Source organism: Bemisia tabaci, chromosome 3 (genome assembly GCF_918797505.1).
Source record: "Bemisia tabaci chromosome 3, PGI_BMITA_v3".
In the NCBI taxonomy this organism is placed as follows: domain Eukaryota; kingdom Metazoa; phylum Arthropoda; class Insecta; order Hemiptera; family Aleyrodidae; genus Bemisia; species Bemisia tabaci.
In genome coordinates this window covers 9,212,289-9,229,097 of record NC_092795.1, presented here as the reverse complement: position 1 = coordinate 9,229,097, position 16,809 = coordinate 9,212,289, and the positions used below count along the sequence as shown (strand labels likewise).

General features: G+C 40.4%; 1 protein-coding gene across 3 annotated transcripts in view; it reads right to left on the bottom strand.

Annotated features, from left to right (window-relative positions):
• The window catches only part of LOC109031006 (uncharacterized), a 357,064-nt gene that overhangs the window by 5,116 nt on the left and 335,139 nt on the right, over positions 1-16,809 (bottom strand). For 2 of the 3 annotated variants that reach the window (XM_072297718.1, XM_072297716.1), the window contains 5 exons: positions 7,538-7,623; positions 5,203-5,328; positions 3,571-3,804; positions 1,651-1,722; positions 280-556 (listed from right to left, as the gene is read on the bottom strand). In XM_072297718.1, coding sequence (XP_072153819.1) covers positions 280-556; positions 1,651-1,722; positions 3,571-3,804; positions 5,203-5,328; positions 7,538-7,623 — 795 coding nt within the window. The remainder of the gene's footprint in view (positions 1-279; positions 557-1,650; positions 1,723-3,570; positions 3,805-5,202; positions 5,329-7,537; positions 7,624-16,809) is intronic. The other variant, XM_072297717.1, reaches the window with a different exon arrangement.

Genomic DNA, 16,809 nt, shown 5'->3' with positions numbered 1-16,809 from the left:
AATTACTTATTGATAATTCGGAAGATTACGATTATTGAACAATTCCGTTTCATTAAGAGCTGATATATTTTAAGTTTATTTCAAATCAGTGAAAAAATCAACAAGAGGTAAAAAAAAAAGTATTTTTCCACTAAGAGAGTAGAATTAATGTTTAAATATTAAATGCAACATTGAATCGCTTCCTCATACGGCGCCCGTGTGCCGGAGCTGTCTGCTTGTTTTTTTGTCTCTCTATATTATGTCTGTGGAGATGGGCAAAATTGTAACCAGAAGACTTACCTAATTTAATCCTACGTTGCTTGAAAGTCTTCGCAAATTGCTCTAATTCTTCTAAGTCTGTGGTGTCGTCCACCTCTAGTAGTCTTGAGTTTTGATTGGCGGCTTTGATATGGTGCACTCCGCTACCGGCGCTCGTGCTTGTAGGTGTCTGAGGCGGTTGGTTGTGGTGTTGATTGTGATGTTGTTGTTGCTGCTGCTGATGCTGTTGCTGCTGTTGTTGCTGTTGCTTCTGCAAATTTTGGATCTGCTGAGCAGCCTGCGCCACCGCCTGTTGCACCTTCAGCAACAAAAATCGTGTTTCATTAGTCAAGTTGAAGGATTACTGTAGTAAATCGATGGCTAAGGTGCGAAACTACGTATCTCCATTGCACGGTGTTTCAAAATTTCCGATCCTTTTTTATTTATTTTTTTTTTAAAAAAAAACAAGTCAAATTTATATCTTTAAATGCTTTTAAATGCTTGAATCTTTTATATCTTTCTATGACAAAGAAGAAAAATAAAGGAAGTTTAAAAAGTGGCGTCGAGTAGTTTTTCAAAGAACAAAGAAGTATAACAGGAAGTCTGCAACGTCGAAAATAGAGATACGTGGTTTCTCGCTCTGGACATCGAAATACTTCAGAGTTTTTACCTTTCTTTAATACGATACGAAAAACGTCTCAACACGTTATTTTCCTACACATAATTTTGCCGGGAGCGAAACTAAACTAGGATGCGACCAACTTTTAAAATTTGGCGTGTACATCAGTGAGATCCTAGGTTTTCAAAAAATATAAAAACAATTCTTTTTGAATCCTGCCCCGATATTTTTTTTAAAATTATTCCGGAATATTGCACGTAACTACCTTGGTTTCATTGCTTCTTTATGATTTCATTAAATAAAAAAAAATTGTGAAGTTTAATATTCGCCAAGGTAAAGGTATTCGACGGATTCAGTAAATTTTGACGTGTAGTGCAATTAGCAAAAATTGGCGATCGGATCATCATGCTTGCCGATTCCGCGGCACGCAAAATTTGACGACTCCGCCAAAAATTGTTTTCTTAATATCCTTATATGAGTCGGTGCTACCGTAATTGTAGGTAAAATTCAACAGGGCAGCCAACTAGTATCAGGTGCAATGCTATTTGCAAAATCGTAGCGACGTTGGTCAAAAAATCCTGTTAAAATGCGATGAATCGAGCGGCAAAATTGCTGCACAATTTTACTTACAACATAGTTCCTAAATGTGCGGGCGTCGTAGTTTACCCTGAGACAGGAATTGAAGTACGATATTTTATAACTATTGTCATGCGTTCAAAAATCTACGTTTATACTACTTTCTTGTGATTACAATAGCTAACGAGGAAGAGAATAGAATATGAAAGAATGCAAACCTGGATAGAGTGAGTAGTGCTGCGAGGAGGAGGTATGTTCTGTCGGGGAGGAAACCTATGAGGCAATACACCCTGAAAAAGAACCATCACCTCGAATGAAATACATGCCAAACACAGATGACTCAAAAAAGTTGGGTTTCGATGTGATCTACAAAAATATAGACCAAACACTACCAATCACATCGGAACCATTCAAAATGCCATTATACTCACCGTATAGTTCACGCATTCTGCAAAAGCAACCGCTATATTGATTTTCATTAAAGAATTCCGACCCTTACAGTAAGAACTCAAAATTTTATTCGAAGAATAAAATAAAATATTGAAAATTCATTTCAACGACCAATTGCCTACCTAAAATATGCAAGTTTTGTCGTAAATTTAACGATGAGTAAAGTTATTATTAAAATATATTATCTGTTTACATTATCATATAGGAAGGTGAATATATTACATTAGTTCCCGGTGCAAGACATCTTGCCTTTCCCCCGAAATTCCAAAAGAATGAAAGAAATGTCAAGTAGGTGAGAAAGAATTTGCACGACACTAGAAACCTCGATCTTTTCACACGTTCAGGAAATTGGTAGCGGTGGCAATCAACAAATTAGTCCTCTATTCGTTGACAGTATATTTGAGATATTTTTCTGCGGCAAATTCTCGCGTTTCGCGCGACACCCCATCGCTAATTATTTCATCCTAAAATAGAATCAATCATTCCTGAACTGAAAATCCAGCGAGCGATGCTGTCGCTTTATTGGGGATTGGTTTTACACTTTTAAGAAATCGGAATTATGCGGAAAGGAACTTCAGAATTATTTAGATGCCGTAGATCGTTCTGATCTGGTTCTAGCTTGCTCGTTAAAATTTCGCTCAAATTCCACCGAGGATGCGGCGAAAGCACGATATCTCTGTTCACGAAATTTATTCCGACTCAAGTTGTCGTTTCCCGCAAGAAAGAACGCAACTAAGTTTCAATGTTGCCAAATTTCCGCTTGAAAATTGCATATTTACTAGGAGAGTCTTGGTATTGTCTACCTGAAAAATTTTGCTGATTTCTCTTCTGATCGCATAAAAAAATCAAGAAATTTTTAGACAAAAAGTGCGCAAGAACATTTTTGTAAATAATTCAATTTTCTGGGTCAACATTGTAACCTTTGAGAGGAATTACGTTACGTTCCTTCATACGAGAAGCGACGAATTGCTCCTTGCTCGGAAGTTACCGTAAATTTTAACTTGCGGTCAGCGTTGGAGCAGCGAACTTGGCAATAAAAGAGGAAATCTAAGTTTTATCAGAATGAGGAAAAAAAGAAGAGAAACAATTTGAAGTTAGAGACAGAACACCCAGTAAAAGTTCGGTGGCTGATAACAGTAGGGTCGTGGAATGACGGTCAACCAAAAATGTTTTCACCAAAATTACTGAGACTAATGTCGTCACTAAATTTTCAGTCCAACCATAAAAACTTACCGCACATCGAATGGTGTCAGAAGGCATTAAGTACGAGTAAATTCAGGCAAAATTTTACGATAAAGATGATATATTTTTGTGAAATTAAAGTATGTCAGTAAGAAGCTGCCTCAAAAAGTAACCAAAATCATTCGACTTAAACACTCGGAACATTAATCAATGGTTCGAACTAAATTTATTTGAAAACTTCTAAATTCACTTTTTTCTCAAAGAGAAACCGTAGAATTTCTTCAGATTTGAAGTTTTTAATCTCATACTGTAAGATTGAAATTACTTCGGGAAAAAAGGACAACATTTATAGAATAGTCAATTAAGCAACAATTTGGTTGGCCGTCGGTAAAAAAAACTACGTGAGAGATACTTGTGATTTAAATGTAACTACTGAAAATCAAATTTTTCACAATAAAACCAGGTTGATAGAAAAACAGAAGGCGTGTTTTATGGGCTGAGCTTACCTGATTTTGTAGGAAGAATTGTGCCTGCGGCGGGAGCTGCTGGCCGGCGTTGGGTTGAAAGAGGCAGAACTGCTGAAGTTGCTGTTGAAGCGAGTGCTGGTGCTGCTGAAGCGTTTGCTGAAGCGATGAAAGTTCCTGAGGGTTCAGGGACGAGAGGTTTGGAAGCGGCAGACCGCCTGACAGCTGGTTCTGGAGTAGAAGTGATTGGCCTTGTGCTGCACCGAGGCTCATCAACTGTCGGAAAAATAAAATTGTATTTAATTTTTTCAAATGATTCAAAATTCGAGAGAAGCTTTGAAAAATTAAATTAAATTTTGGATCATTCGGCAGTCCTTGCGCTATTGTGCACGAGAGGGTTTCCTTAAAATGATCTGCAAAATGTCTAGATTCATTATAATGTTGTAATAACATCGATCATCTAAGCAAAAACGGCTGATTACTGCGCAAAACAAGTAAAGGATAAGACAATCAATTGCAATTTTTATTGGTGGGAATAGGTTGGGGGGGGGGGAACACAAAAATCACACGGTATACAACATTTTTTTAACTGTAATTCCAGTCGAAACGATTAAAAAAATTCGATCACTCTAATGCCGCTTTCTCAGATACTCGTAGTCATATTTTCAAAGCGATACAGAGTCCGATTACCAACAATTTAGAAACATTACCGGTGTCTGAAATTTTTATTTTCAAACTTCATTGGAAGAAAAGTCAGTGCACGAAACTGAAAAATTTCGATTTTCCGTCTATCAGTTTTGCTTCGATTAAACTTCCGAGGCAAACACGGTGCTCCGTTCAAGAAGTCCCTTCTGATACTGCTGATACAATTAGTCATGCAGAGCAGTGCACTACATATTATCTAACCTCTCGAAAGAAGGCACTTCATGAGCGCAGCTGACCCGCGTCTGGGCTCATGGATGGTGAGGCCGCTCGGTGCTTGTCAAAGAGATGCCGCCTCATTAAAAGAGGCATTGCCATCTGCCAACTACCTCTCGTCTAATTTAATTAAATTTAATTAACTGAAAGTTACGACAGTGATTGGCAGAATTTTTTACACCCCTTACCACCCGGTTTATTTAAAATTCGCATTGTCGTTGGTCCGTCCTACGAGCTGTCCTCGATAATTAGGAAAGTTGTAAATTCTCTACGGGGAGAGAAGGTAACATTTAAGTAGTCTTCAAAATATAAGAGAAAAAGAACTCAAATAAAAAATGAATTAACTCATTTGGGGCACAATCTTTTGTTCGACTTGGGAGATCAATTTACGAAACATAGCACTCGGGTAAAGAGGGGGGATCGCTGGTAACTAAATTCTCAATTAATTTGGGGCATTTTGTCCAATTACTCGGGTTTCTAATTTTAATGAAGGAGACACTCTGAAAGTATCTGTATTTGTGCCGTTCAAATGAGAAATCTTTGTTGAACGATTTAGAAGACATACCCATTCGGGCCCATTTGATTTATGTATTGACCCAAATCTTCCTCTTTTTTCCTTTTTCCGTAAGAAGTAAAGGTTATCAAAATTTCCCATTCCTAAGTGGAACTGCATAGTAACGCATAATCTCAATTTTTAAGAGGATTTACTGATCCGTTTCAGACCATGGTTTGATATGGTTTTGACAGTAAAATTACCTGATTTAGAGAAAGCTGACCAGCCTGCAGCGCCGCTAAAGCTGCTTGAACGCTTGCTGTTTGATTGCTACCCGCCACAGGACTACCCTCACCATTAGGCGAATGTCGAAGTGACGTATCGGTTACCTGAAAAAAAAAAATTATCAATCATTCGAAACTTCTGCATCTAAATATAAAATTTTAAAATATGCGTTCCGAGTTTTTCAAAAAAATCGCGCGATCTGTCCGGGAAAAAAGAGATGGGTAATGTTTAAAATGTAGTTTAACTCATGTGAGTGAAAACATAGATTTTCATACAGCTATCCCATCACTGTAGTATGTTTATAATGCACGTGAAAGTTTGAACGCGGAAAAGAGGATCCATATAAAAGAGAAAATGCTCTTTGTCCTGCGCGAGGGTGCCTTTTCCGGAAAGAAAACTGTTTCAAGGTCATTATCGAGAACATCTAAGAGGGACTTTTAGGTGACTCGTTGATAGTCAAGTGGCGTTGGGGAGAAAACCACCCCGTGCGAGATGGTAGAACTTACGTTGTTTTTTCATTATGACGGGGGTAAACGATTAACTGTGTTTGAGTGTCTTGGAGGGGCCTTAAAACAAAGAAATGGAAAAACGGAAAAAATCTGTGAATCAAATTGCCGGTAAGAGTGGGGTATGGTGAGTAGATGCAGATATGAAGCACTGACGTTGTCTGATCAGTCAGTAAAAAAAAATATTTTTAGGGCTCCGCAAAGGTCATGTAAGGAGGATTCGAGAGAAGCCAATTTTTTATCTCATTACAACAACGACTTATTTACTTTTGATTTCTTTCTCTCCAAAATTTCACGAGGAAAATTAATCACAAAGCGAAAAGTCTAGAAATCAACTCCTAAATAAGATATAAGCATGTAAAATCAACATCGGTTAAATGGCAAAAATACAAAGGACGTCATTTGTCTGATCCAAATTAAAAGATACTTATTTGATCTAAAATAAAGATACTTGTTGATATTTCGTTCAGGAGTTGATTTATGGACTTTCCTTGTGTGAATCAAATTCCTACGTAAAATTTTGAGGAGAACCGAATGTGACTCGTTAAAACTACTAGTAAATATCTCGTTCGGGAGCAGATTTTTCCTTCTTTTTTCTTTTTTTTCCTTTTTTCTTTTTTTTTTTTTTTTTCTTTTTCTTCTTTTTGGCTTCTATTCCTTTATTGGTAGTCTAGGAATCTGTGGCCATAGAAGCAGACATCTGAATTCCCCTTGTGCAAATGAATTTTTACGTAAAATTTTGATGAGGAACCTTAAAATTTTTTTCTATTGAATACTGTCTAGTGGCCTATTTTCCAGGGAACTTGACAAAACAGCCAAGCCGCGAGTCCGGAAAGGCAACTCTTGCAGATCGGGACGAGAGGACATTCGTCAGGGACAGCCGAAGTCGGAGCCACCGACTCAAGTATCTGCATAAGTAGCCCGCTCTCAAGTGGCCATGCGGCCCCGGCTCCCGGCAGAGCTCCTATTTTGTCACATTTGAATATCCTCCTTTACATACGCGCCCGCGATAAAATTACACCTTCTCAGACAATAAAAATACGCTTAGCATGAGTAATGCACCCGCCAGAATTGTCTGTTTTTGACGCGGTTCGAGTCCGTAGCTCGGTTCAAGCTCCACTCTTGTCTCATCGCCTCACAGTGGAACGAGCCAATAAAAGAGGTCGGACATGACATCTTTCGCTAAAATTTCAAATTTTGATGATTATTTTGTCACAAATGCAATTTCAAGGGGTGTTTCTGAAAGGTAATTTTAAGAAAAAACCGATGAAACCGCTCGGAAATTCCTTTGTTTCATGCTTTTGAAACATAAGCTTTCAAAGCTTCCAGATTTTGTCCGACTTCTTTTATTGGCTCGATCCACTGTACACCTCTTAGAGCTTAGGGCTGCACTTTCATTGTAATTGCTCTACACTGAACGTCTAGACATTCTTTTTCTACACCGTGGAAAATCGAAGTTCTTAGATTTAAGTTTTTTTTAGGAATATCCTTTAACGAAGGGTCGTTCAAGTATTATGTAAGTCATTTCGGCTGACTTATTGACTCCCCTCCTCCTACGTGGTAGTCACTCATTAGCCAACTTCTCAGACCTTCGTAGCCATTTTGAATCATGTAAGTCAGGCTTATCCAACTTTCAGAAATTTTCTTAAAAATTACGCAAAAAAGCTGAAAAATTGCTGAAAATATTGATTTTTACTTCCCCCTCCCCCTCATCACAAGCCCCAAGAGGATTACGTAATACTTGGACGGTCCCTAGGTACGACGAGTATACATGCAAGTAGTATAACTGATAAATGATGGTGCTTACTAGATTCAGGGCACCTCCTCTCTCGTCAGCAATCGAACTTGAGATGCTACTGCTGCTATCATCTCCGACACCGTTGACTCCTGCATCTGTAAAAAACAAAAAAAAAAAAGAAAACGATGAGAAATAAATAAAACTACTCGACAGAGTTCAGCAGAGAGTAACCAAGCCCATAGAGCCAATTATACCTTAGATATCCCGCACTGACAATCAGTGGCGCGGCGTGATTTGCGATATATCGATTGATTTGTCATTCGAACCTCTGTAAAAGGATCGATAAAAAGGGTGTTTCGCGGTTATGGAGCTAGTGTGAGAAATCGGAACAAAAAAGTTCCGAATCCCGGAACTTTTGATGGACATGCAATGGGAGCACTGCATTCCCGATGGATTCCCCGCATCGGCAGCTTGTTTTCGCGTGGCGATGGCTCAACTGGACGTATTTCTGCCACACGGAACTACACTGAAAAAGAAAATCTAGGTGTATTTACTAAGAAAAGGGTGAAATTCCCAAGAATTTAGGGTTCTATTTGATCCCAGTTTTTTCTTGGTAAAATTACCGAGAAATCTCGGTAAAATTATTGAACTTTCTCGGTAATTTTACTGGACCTCGGTAAAAACGCCCATATTTTTTATCGACTGTGGCAGAGTTACCGAGATAAAATGGCAAAGTTACCGGGAATTGATTACCGATAAAAGTGGTACTCTTACCTGAAAAAAACAGTAAAAATAGCGGTTTTTAGGGAAGCTCACCAGTCTGTCTCGGTAAAATTACCAATAATTGGTAAAAAGTGAGATGGTAAAGGTACCAACGGACCTTGGTAAAAACGCCGAGAATTTTTTTTCAGTGTATGTGGATTATGATGTGAGCCCCGTTATGTATATATTCTTATGGGTCTCAGGGCTCATGTCTTATTCACATAGTTCCGTTTGGCAGAAATGTGTCCACTATCAATCTCGTTGCTATCGAGGATTGAGGCCAGGGCAGGCAAGGGTGGCCTAATTAAAAGCGCACGAGGCCGTGGCCGCAAGGCACAATGGCCGCGCGTCGAGCCTCCTCGCGTCGCGTCGCGGTCGCCCGGAAAAAACGCCCGCATGAGAAAACGGGTCCATACGGGTTTGCTCGCCCGACGGCGACGGCCAATCAAAATCAATTAGGAGGTGAGTGGCGGGTTGCCTCCTCGCTGCGCCCGGTTACACCGATGAGATCCCCCCCTTCGTCCACTCCTCTGCTGCCGTGGTACCGAAAATATCAGCGAGTGTGAAAATGAGGGAAATGATGGGTTTTGAGGAAATTGACTGATATGGAACTGACTGATAGTGCAATTGAGGTGCTTAGAAGACAAGGCGCACGACTACAGATTTTAAAATAAATGAGATATTATTGATTTCAAGTGCAACGAAATTCAAGGAATTTTAGAAGAAAGTACGCTGACCAGTTTTCCGAAGTAAAATAAGGTAGGACAGGAAGTCTGCAACATCGGGGATGGAGATACGTGGTTCCTCACTAAGGCCATCGATATAAGTGATTTTTTAAGTAACTTCACGAAATTGTTCAAAGATTATCATAAATTTTAAAGTTAAGTAAATTTTCAAATTTTACATATATCTCTCTGTTTCCAACTAACCACGGAAAAACATCACGAGTCGTACATTTTGAAGTTCTTACTTCTACGATTTCTTCTAAAATACAGATGCGTCATCATCAACCGTTTTTTGAAACATAGGGGCTTGAAGGACAAGGCGCATAAGTGATGTTTTTTAAAAAAATTGAGATATTCATGAACTCGACTGAAACTAGTTTGAAAGTTTATTCTGAGGAAAATTTGAAAGTAAAATCCAACTTTAAAGCATCGAAAAGTGAGCTTCCTTTCCACCATAAGATTCCATGTAATTTTGAAACTTTAAGCACGTATTTCTGGAAATAGCAAAAACTGCACTTACGCGCCTTGTCCTCCAAACCTCTCAATTGTAAATTAAAACTTTAAAAGTTTTTGAAGGTTTTTTCAAACGGCAGAAGCTACGAGATAGGTGAATCCAACGAATTCTCCGAAGCAGCACGACAGCAGGGTCGAAAAACTTTAAACGGCCCGAACGCGGAGCCCGAAAGGGGTGGGCCCGGGCGGGGTGCGGGGGCAGCCATTTGTTACGATGATAAACGATAAAAAAAGACGAGCGGAAAAAAAAACGCTGTAAAAATATTACAAACCAGCGTTGTTTACATTCGTCGCGGTGATTGAGCGGTATAACTGCATCATAAGTGCACTTTTTTATTTTCTTTTCCTTTTTAAACACCGGGTGTCGTTTCGCTCGGATGTCGCGCCCGGCCGCATCCCCGACGGCGGGGGGAGGGGGGTTGTTTACCCCTTTGTCGCGCTCGGCAGCCCGTAATCAATTTCGAGGGAAGGGGTTGGTTGGCGAAACGCCGAGGCATGCGGCAGCCGAGGGTCGCGAATCAAGGGTTGCAACCCGAATTAATACCCCCCCCATTAACAAGTCTGATTAGCTTGCATATCGCCCCGCTCGGCAGATGCGCTTTCGCTTTCATTTTTCATTTTTTAAAAGCGCACCCTTCCGGGCGCGTGTTTTTTTAAAGGGTTGCCGGGCCGGCGGTTGTTCCGTTTTTTCAACCCCTTCGGCGGCCCGACGGCCAATCGGCTCGGTGAATAAATTAATTGGGAGCACGTGAGCGCGGTGAAGGGGTTGTTTGCGGCGTCTATGGCTTTAATTTTTATTCAAATCCGACGCTGGCAGCCAATCAGCTTCCAGCATGCAAATCGGGGCAGAGCAAAATGGCGTCTGTTGTACCGTGCATAATAACGGATACCTGTAAGGTTTACCAATCGGAATTGAATATGCAGTATGCAGGGATGATAAAAAAGGGAAGGGTTAGCTTACACCAACCTTCTTCGGAGAATATGATGCTGTAATGAGTATATCTATTTATAATTTTCCTCCATCTCATTTTTCAATGGATAAACTTTCTGTTTGTCACTTATAAATGCATCTGTTATGATACAAATTACGAGGTCTACAATATGATCATTTTTATGGGGAAAGTTTTTTTGTTAATCCACATATTTTATCTGTGTATTATGATGAAAATAATTGTAATATGCGAAAAATGCATTCTATTCCAACACATTGTTAATGGGAAAGCATAGACATGATTATTGTTATTTGTATGAAAATGTACATCATTGAATAAAATGTATCTTTGGCAGATGGGATTTTTTTTCATCATGATCATTATAATCAGTATAACTGGTTAATATGGTTAGTAGAAATGTAGAGCACGAAACAATGAAATGCCGGGAATTCTTCTGCGCAGGCTGCGGATATCTCTTAAAGCTCGATTGAAACCTAAGGACCAGAAATCTGATTCTGAGGCTACAAAACTTTTCTGAAATTTTGTTCAGAGAGGCCCGGGCGCATATTCCCAAACCCCGCGTGGATTTTGAAAAATCTAGCCTGTCCTCAAAATCGTTAGCCGCTGCCTTCTGAGCCCTGCCGCGGTCGGCATGGGCCTCTTCAGCAAGTGGCCTTGGGCACTGCGGCCATCCTCTCTCCTTTCTCCTTTCTCCCGTCTCGCGTCTCGCCGCGCCGTCTGATTGTCTCTTCAACCCTTCGGAATGAATGGGGGTGACCTCGCGGTCCACTCTTTTTGTTTTCCGGAAAATATCTTCTTCCTCCTCAAAACAAGCCCTTCGCAGAGTTGTCACATGTTGAGAGCATTTTGAAATGCACCATTGACTTGTTCATGAAAAACCGTGATTATTCGATCCACTTGGGACGATTTTTTCAGGTCAGAGTCAAGTCATACCCTGTCTCTTCCGAGATGGATTTCAAATACCAAACATCGATGATATTGATGCAGGCGGCATGTTGCCTCCTAATTTTTCAGTGTCCCAGGGATGTTCGTGCCGAACAGCACGTGTTGTTACTCGGGATATTTGTCCAACCGATATGGACAACGGAAACGGGGAAAATTCGCTTCACGAGGTGCTCGCGGAAGTTTTCGGGGAAAGCCATTTTGAAATTGTCGAAAGTTGTGTCTTGGGGTTTTAATAGCTCTCCTATTGATTCGGGTGAGACACCAAGTGCATATTCATCCTCGCAAATGCAGAGACTTTTTTTTATAACTTTTCTTCACCACCAGGTTTACTGTTTATCCTTTCAAGCAAGGTGATAGGTTCTGCGCAGAACTATATAAGTAAAAGGAAGGAAATAATTGAAAAAAGAAAAAAAAAATTACTTGAATTTTTCGTCAAGAATACTGCTCTTGATCAAGAATAAGGTCACTGGAATAAGGCCGAATCCTGCTTGATATGAGCGGCAGCGGCTTTTTTCTCAAAGTAGGTACCCATTTTGCAGCTTAAGCCAAGAGAAATCTCCTCCTAGCGGCAAATTCAAGAATATTAATTCTTACGTAATCATTTTTTTCCAGTACAAAAGCTCCGCAAATTCCACTAATCAAAGAGGCTTGTGAGATGCATATGCATTGCGCTGCTCTAAAAATGTTCCGAGAGTTTTCCATCAAAAATGTTTTTTACAAAGAACAAAACGGTAGGCATAGCCAATAGACAAGTTTATTGATCATGCGATCAACGAAGGTGACGTCATGACTCTGCATTGCGAAATTTTCTGCATTAAAATATATTTCCACTGCACGTAATTTAGGCATTTTTCGGTGAAAGGGTGTATGAGAAGTCCATTGCTGCTAAGATTGTGCAACGTAGTTCTCTATCCGACTGTTTTGCTGTTTATTTTTCGTTGAATCTGCTCAGAGTTTTTCCTGACGATTTAAAGGACATAAATCGACTGTGAATGAATTTCATTTGCCGCGAACGGTAAGAAAACTGCGCAATCGCAACAGCATGGCAAGCTCCATTCGCCCTTTTACCGAAAAAGTCCTCAAATTCTGCTGTTTCAAAAGATTCAACTGAATAAATAAATATTACATCGATTAATTCGTGGCCAAAACTGCAGAGAAGAAATCAGAGGAAGGGCATGAAGGTTGGACGGAGATGAGAGACTACCTGAGCCGAGCCAGTGCGCATGAGTCTCGGACCCGCACAAGGGGCTTCGGTTGGGGTCTAAACTGGATTTCAAAATCCACGCGGGGTTTGGGAATATGCGGCCCGGGCCGTTCGTCAGGCTCCAACGGAAGGGGGGTGTCGAGAGAAAGGGGGTAGGCGGGTAAGGAGGGAGGGTGTTGTAAATTATGCAAGATTATAAATTGGAGCCGAGAGGGGGCGAATTAGGAGTTAGGGACTCGGTTCGGGTGGAAGCCGGACTACGTCTGATCATTCGCCGGGGGTGAGAGGGGGTGGGAAGGGTGAGGGGTGGAGAGGGGCGGGGGGCTGCATCTGGGAACTGACATCTGCAGACCGATTCGTGGCCGGAATATTTAAAATCCGAAATAGCCCCGGCTTTCGTTTTGTTTTTGCATTCTGGACTCTCCCGTCACACAATGGGCAGGAAACTGACTGAATTGGCCGTTGAAAAAAAATTGGAGGAAACGCGCGTATCACCTGTTTATTTACAGTAATGATTAGGTTGGGTATGTTTTATAACCTTAATTTTTGTAAGCTATGCGCTGATGTCGTACATTTAAAAAAAAGGAAATTATAAACCGATAAGATTTGCAAAACATAAATTTAAATTGAGGGAGATGGAAAAAATACCCTGGGAAAACACGGTGATGTAATGGCTTTGAATGAGGAAAGAAAATGTTGGAAAATAGTAAAGTGTGCACTTCATAACAACGTAGTGACTCCTTGTTAGGACAATAGCTGGTGCGTATGTAGTTACTAAGTAATCGTGCAAAGAATAAAGCGCCTGGTTACAAGAGGAGTAGGCAACCAAATTGGAACATGGCAGTGCACAATTTTGGCCTATTCTTTACTTACGAAGGCGCATACTTCATATTATACTCTGACGTTACATCTGATCAATCCTGATGAATTTGTCAAGTAATTAAAACTTCAGTCTGGTAAAAAAGCTTAATTCAAAAGCCTCTTAAGATAGGAGATCTCCCGTTTCTATGCTGTGCTATGGTAGCATTACGACAGACCAGAACAAAAAAGAGGTCACTTTTTTCAAAAAGAATCGGATTTCTATTTATTAGTTGAAACATTGATCAAATTTACACTAAAATTTGGCTTATTCAAAGATAGTGAACTCCACGCAAAATTTTGGTTAATACGGTAAGTAAAACACAAAATAACCCGAGCTTTCTGCTGACTCTGGGATTTCCCTGTCTCTACATTGTTTTCTGTGCTAGTTTCACTGCAAACTTTACCAAAATCAACAAAAAATTTGGGTCGCTTTATGTTTCACTTCCTATGTTAACCATGAGTAACACAAGAACAAAATTGATTTTATCAGTGTTAGTTTTGTCCAGAAGCTGTTCTATAAAGCCATCTGTGCGGTTCGGAGAGTTATCTGCACGTCTCTCGAGCTCTGATTGGTCGAAAATATGCGAAAACATTTCGCCCTCAAGTCCACTGAACGGCAGCCGCATAGGGCATAGAGCCGCATTCGCTTGAGACTATTACTACTGCAGTCAAGGAGCTTTGCTCTTGCCTACAGAACGAACTAAAAAATCGAAGCAGAGTTCTTTTTTTTGCTTCATGTCTGAAGCATCGACCTCTTCCGCATTTTCAGAGAAAAAATGGAAGGAAAAAGCAACCCCACGGAGACCACGATGAAATCATCGTTCGAACAAGAGCTGACGACTCGAATCGAAACGTTTATTCACTCGACAAAGCAATGGCTACCGCGGTGAGGATCCCATATCTCATTCCATCGCTCGGCGTATGAATAGGGACAAAAGGGGTTGAAACGACAAAAAACGCGGTTTCAATGAGTCGACACTGGGGGTGTCAAAAACGAATCAAAGTCAAATGAATCACTATCAGATTGGACACAAAGCCCTGGAGCCCTGAAATCAGTATTTTAATTGATAGAAAACGGGCTGATTACCAGCCATTTCTTGATGACAGCCCCGCAAAGGGACGGGCGGGACTGGACACCCGCTTCAGATTATAGGGGCGCGTTGGCGCCAAGTTAGACATAGATTACCAAAAAAACCTAATTTTGGGTCTTTGAGAGGGTATGTGGGTTCCCAATTGAGCCGTGACCATTAGAGAAAACCATTCAAAATGAAACCGATTGTAATCATATACCTTTTACTCGTTTGGTATATTAAATTGACTGGGACAAGTTATGAGGAACATACGTCCAATTTCCAAAAACGTTGATCAAGTTTTGAATAAAAATGAATTTTCAGTGTAATAACACTGCCTCATTCTTATAGAGGCACGCTCACATTTAAATCAGTGTTTCGCCTCATTCCTCAAACTGAGTAATAGCAGTAAAACAACACTAGCCTAGGAATTAAAATTTTCATTAAGTTCCTGTATTTTTTATTTTTTTTATAAATTAAAAATTACTAATTTTATTTAATTATAATTTTTGAGTTTAATTTATCTCGTTTAATTGCTTATCCTCAAGCAAATTAAACTGTTTGAAGCTAAAGTTCGGTCATATTAATTAATATAACAATCCTTAATTGAATCAATCAATTTATGTAATACCTGGATATTCAAAACATGATTTTACATACGACAAGTCGTGATACTCCACGCCAAGGAATGAAACGGCAACGTCACTCGGGGGTGTCGACAAGACCATCAACAGCAATTATTTACCCTCCGCGGGGCGAGGGGTGAGGGCGCGGGCACTCGCTGAGGGGGAGGGGGGGGGCACTCGCGGCTCGCGACCCGCTCAATCAGGGACAATCAACTGGTATCCCATAAAAAAAGGGCCGGGAAAATGGTAAAAAGAGAGCGAGGCTAGTTACCCTTTCATGATTTCCCGCGTCCCGCCCGCCGGGACGTTTTCACGCTTCTGTGGCCTTACAAATTGTGGGCGCGGGGGTGGAGGGTGGGAGAGGGGTGGGATTCCTCCCACGCTGCGCGCCCGCCCCTGACGACGGGGTAATTTGCATAGTTACCGAGGGAGGGTGTGCGTGTGTGCGCGGGTCTGTAGATGAAGGAGCTTTTTAAGTCCATTACGCTATTACGCGATGGCACTCGACCTCTGAGCCTCTTGTTCCTCCCCTCGTCTTCCATTTCAAAACATGAATCTGCGAGGATACTCATCTATGAAAGGGTGTTTTAAATTTCTGAGGGATTTTTATGCCTCTCCTTTGTTTTTTTATTATTTTCTTAATTTCATGCAGCTAGGCTAATCTTGTTAAGTCATATTTGATAGATGCGATAATGGAGAATTATTACAAGAAATTATCATTTTTCCTCTAAAATCGTACGCTGCAATTTTCAATGGAAAATTTGCACGAATAAGTTTTACTGCTTCATCTGAGAGTACATTATGAGCAAAGTTTGCAGCATTTTTTATAATTTTTTTCCGATGCGGGAAATGATAGAAAAATAGATTTAATAGTTAGAAAATGTACCGCCTTGGGACGCCATCAGGCGGAATTTCCTGTTGAAACACATGCATTTTAGCAGATTAGATCATTTGCTCATATCTCCTCCAATAGGTAATTGTTCAACTTAGAAACCAAGGATATTCTCAACCGATTTGCTCGATATTCCTAGAAGGGAGTTGACTTATCAACACTCGGATTGCTTGTAATAATATCATATGGGTGAAAACAGAAGAGAAGGGGTGGAGGAGAAGAGAAAGAGGTTTTTCTATCCTTTCCCGAATGGATGCACTGCGAGAACAGGGAGGAGAGTGAAGGAGATATGGAGAGAAAGAGAGAAAGAGGGAAAACGAGAGAAACGAGTTGGAAAACGGCGGAAACCGAAGCTGTTTTTTAATAGGATTAAGAGGGACCCGGTAAGCGGTGAGATGGTAATGCGGCGACCGCGATGACTGTTGACTAGCTGCGCTGACTGGTGGAAATCGGTGATCGGTGGCCGGGCACCGAGTTTAACACTCCACCAACTCCCTAATTAGCAATTACACCTTGGTCGCCTAATCATATTACACCTTCACGGAGCTGTCAAATGGTGCAAAGAAGTTACACTACTTAAAGAAAAGAAATGAAAAATAGGGGATTACTGATTGAAAATTATCCGCAAGATGAGCTTATCTGCTGATTAGGTGGATGATTATTGCCTACAATGATCTCGTCAAAAAACGACCTTTTTTAGAAACTAACATCTAATATACCTTTTTGATTATTTTTATTTTTAATTTACACCTGGATTGGTTCATAAATTAAAATTATTTTCTTGTCAAGT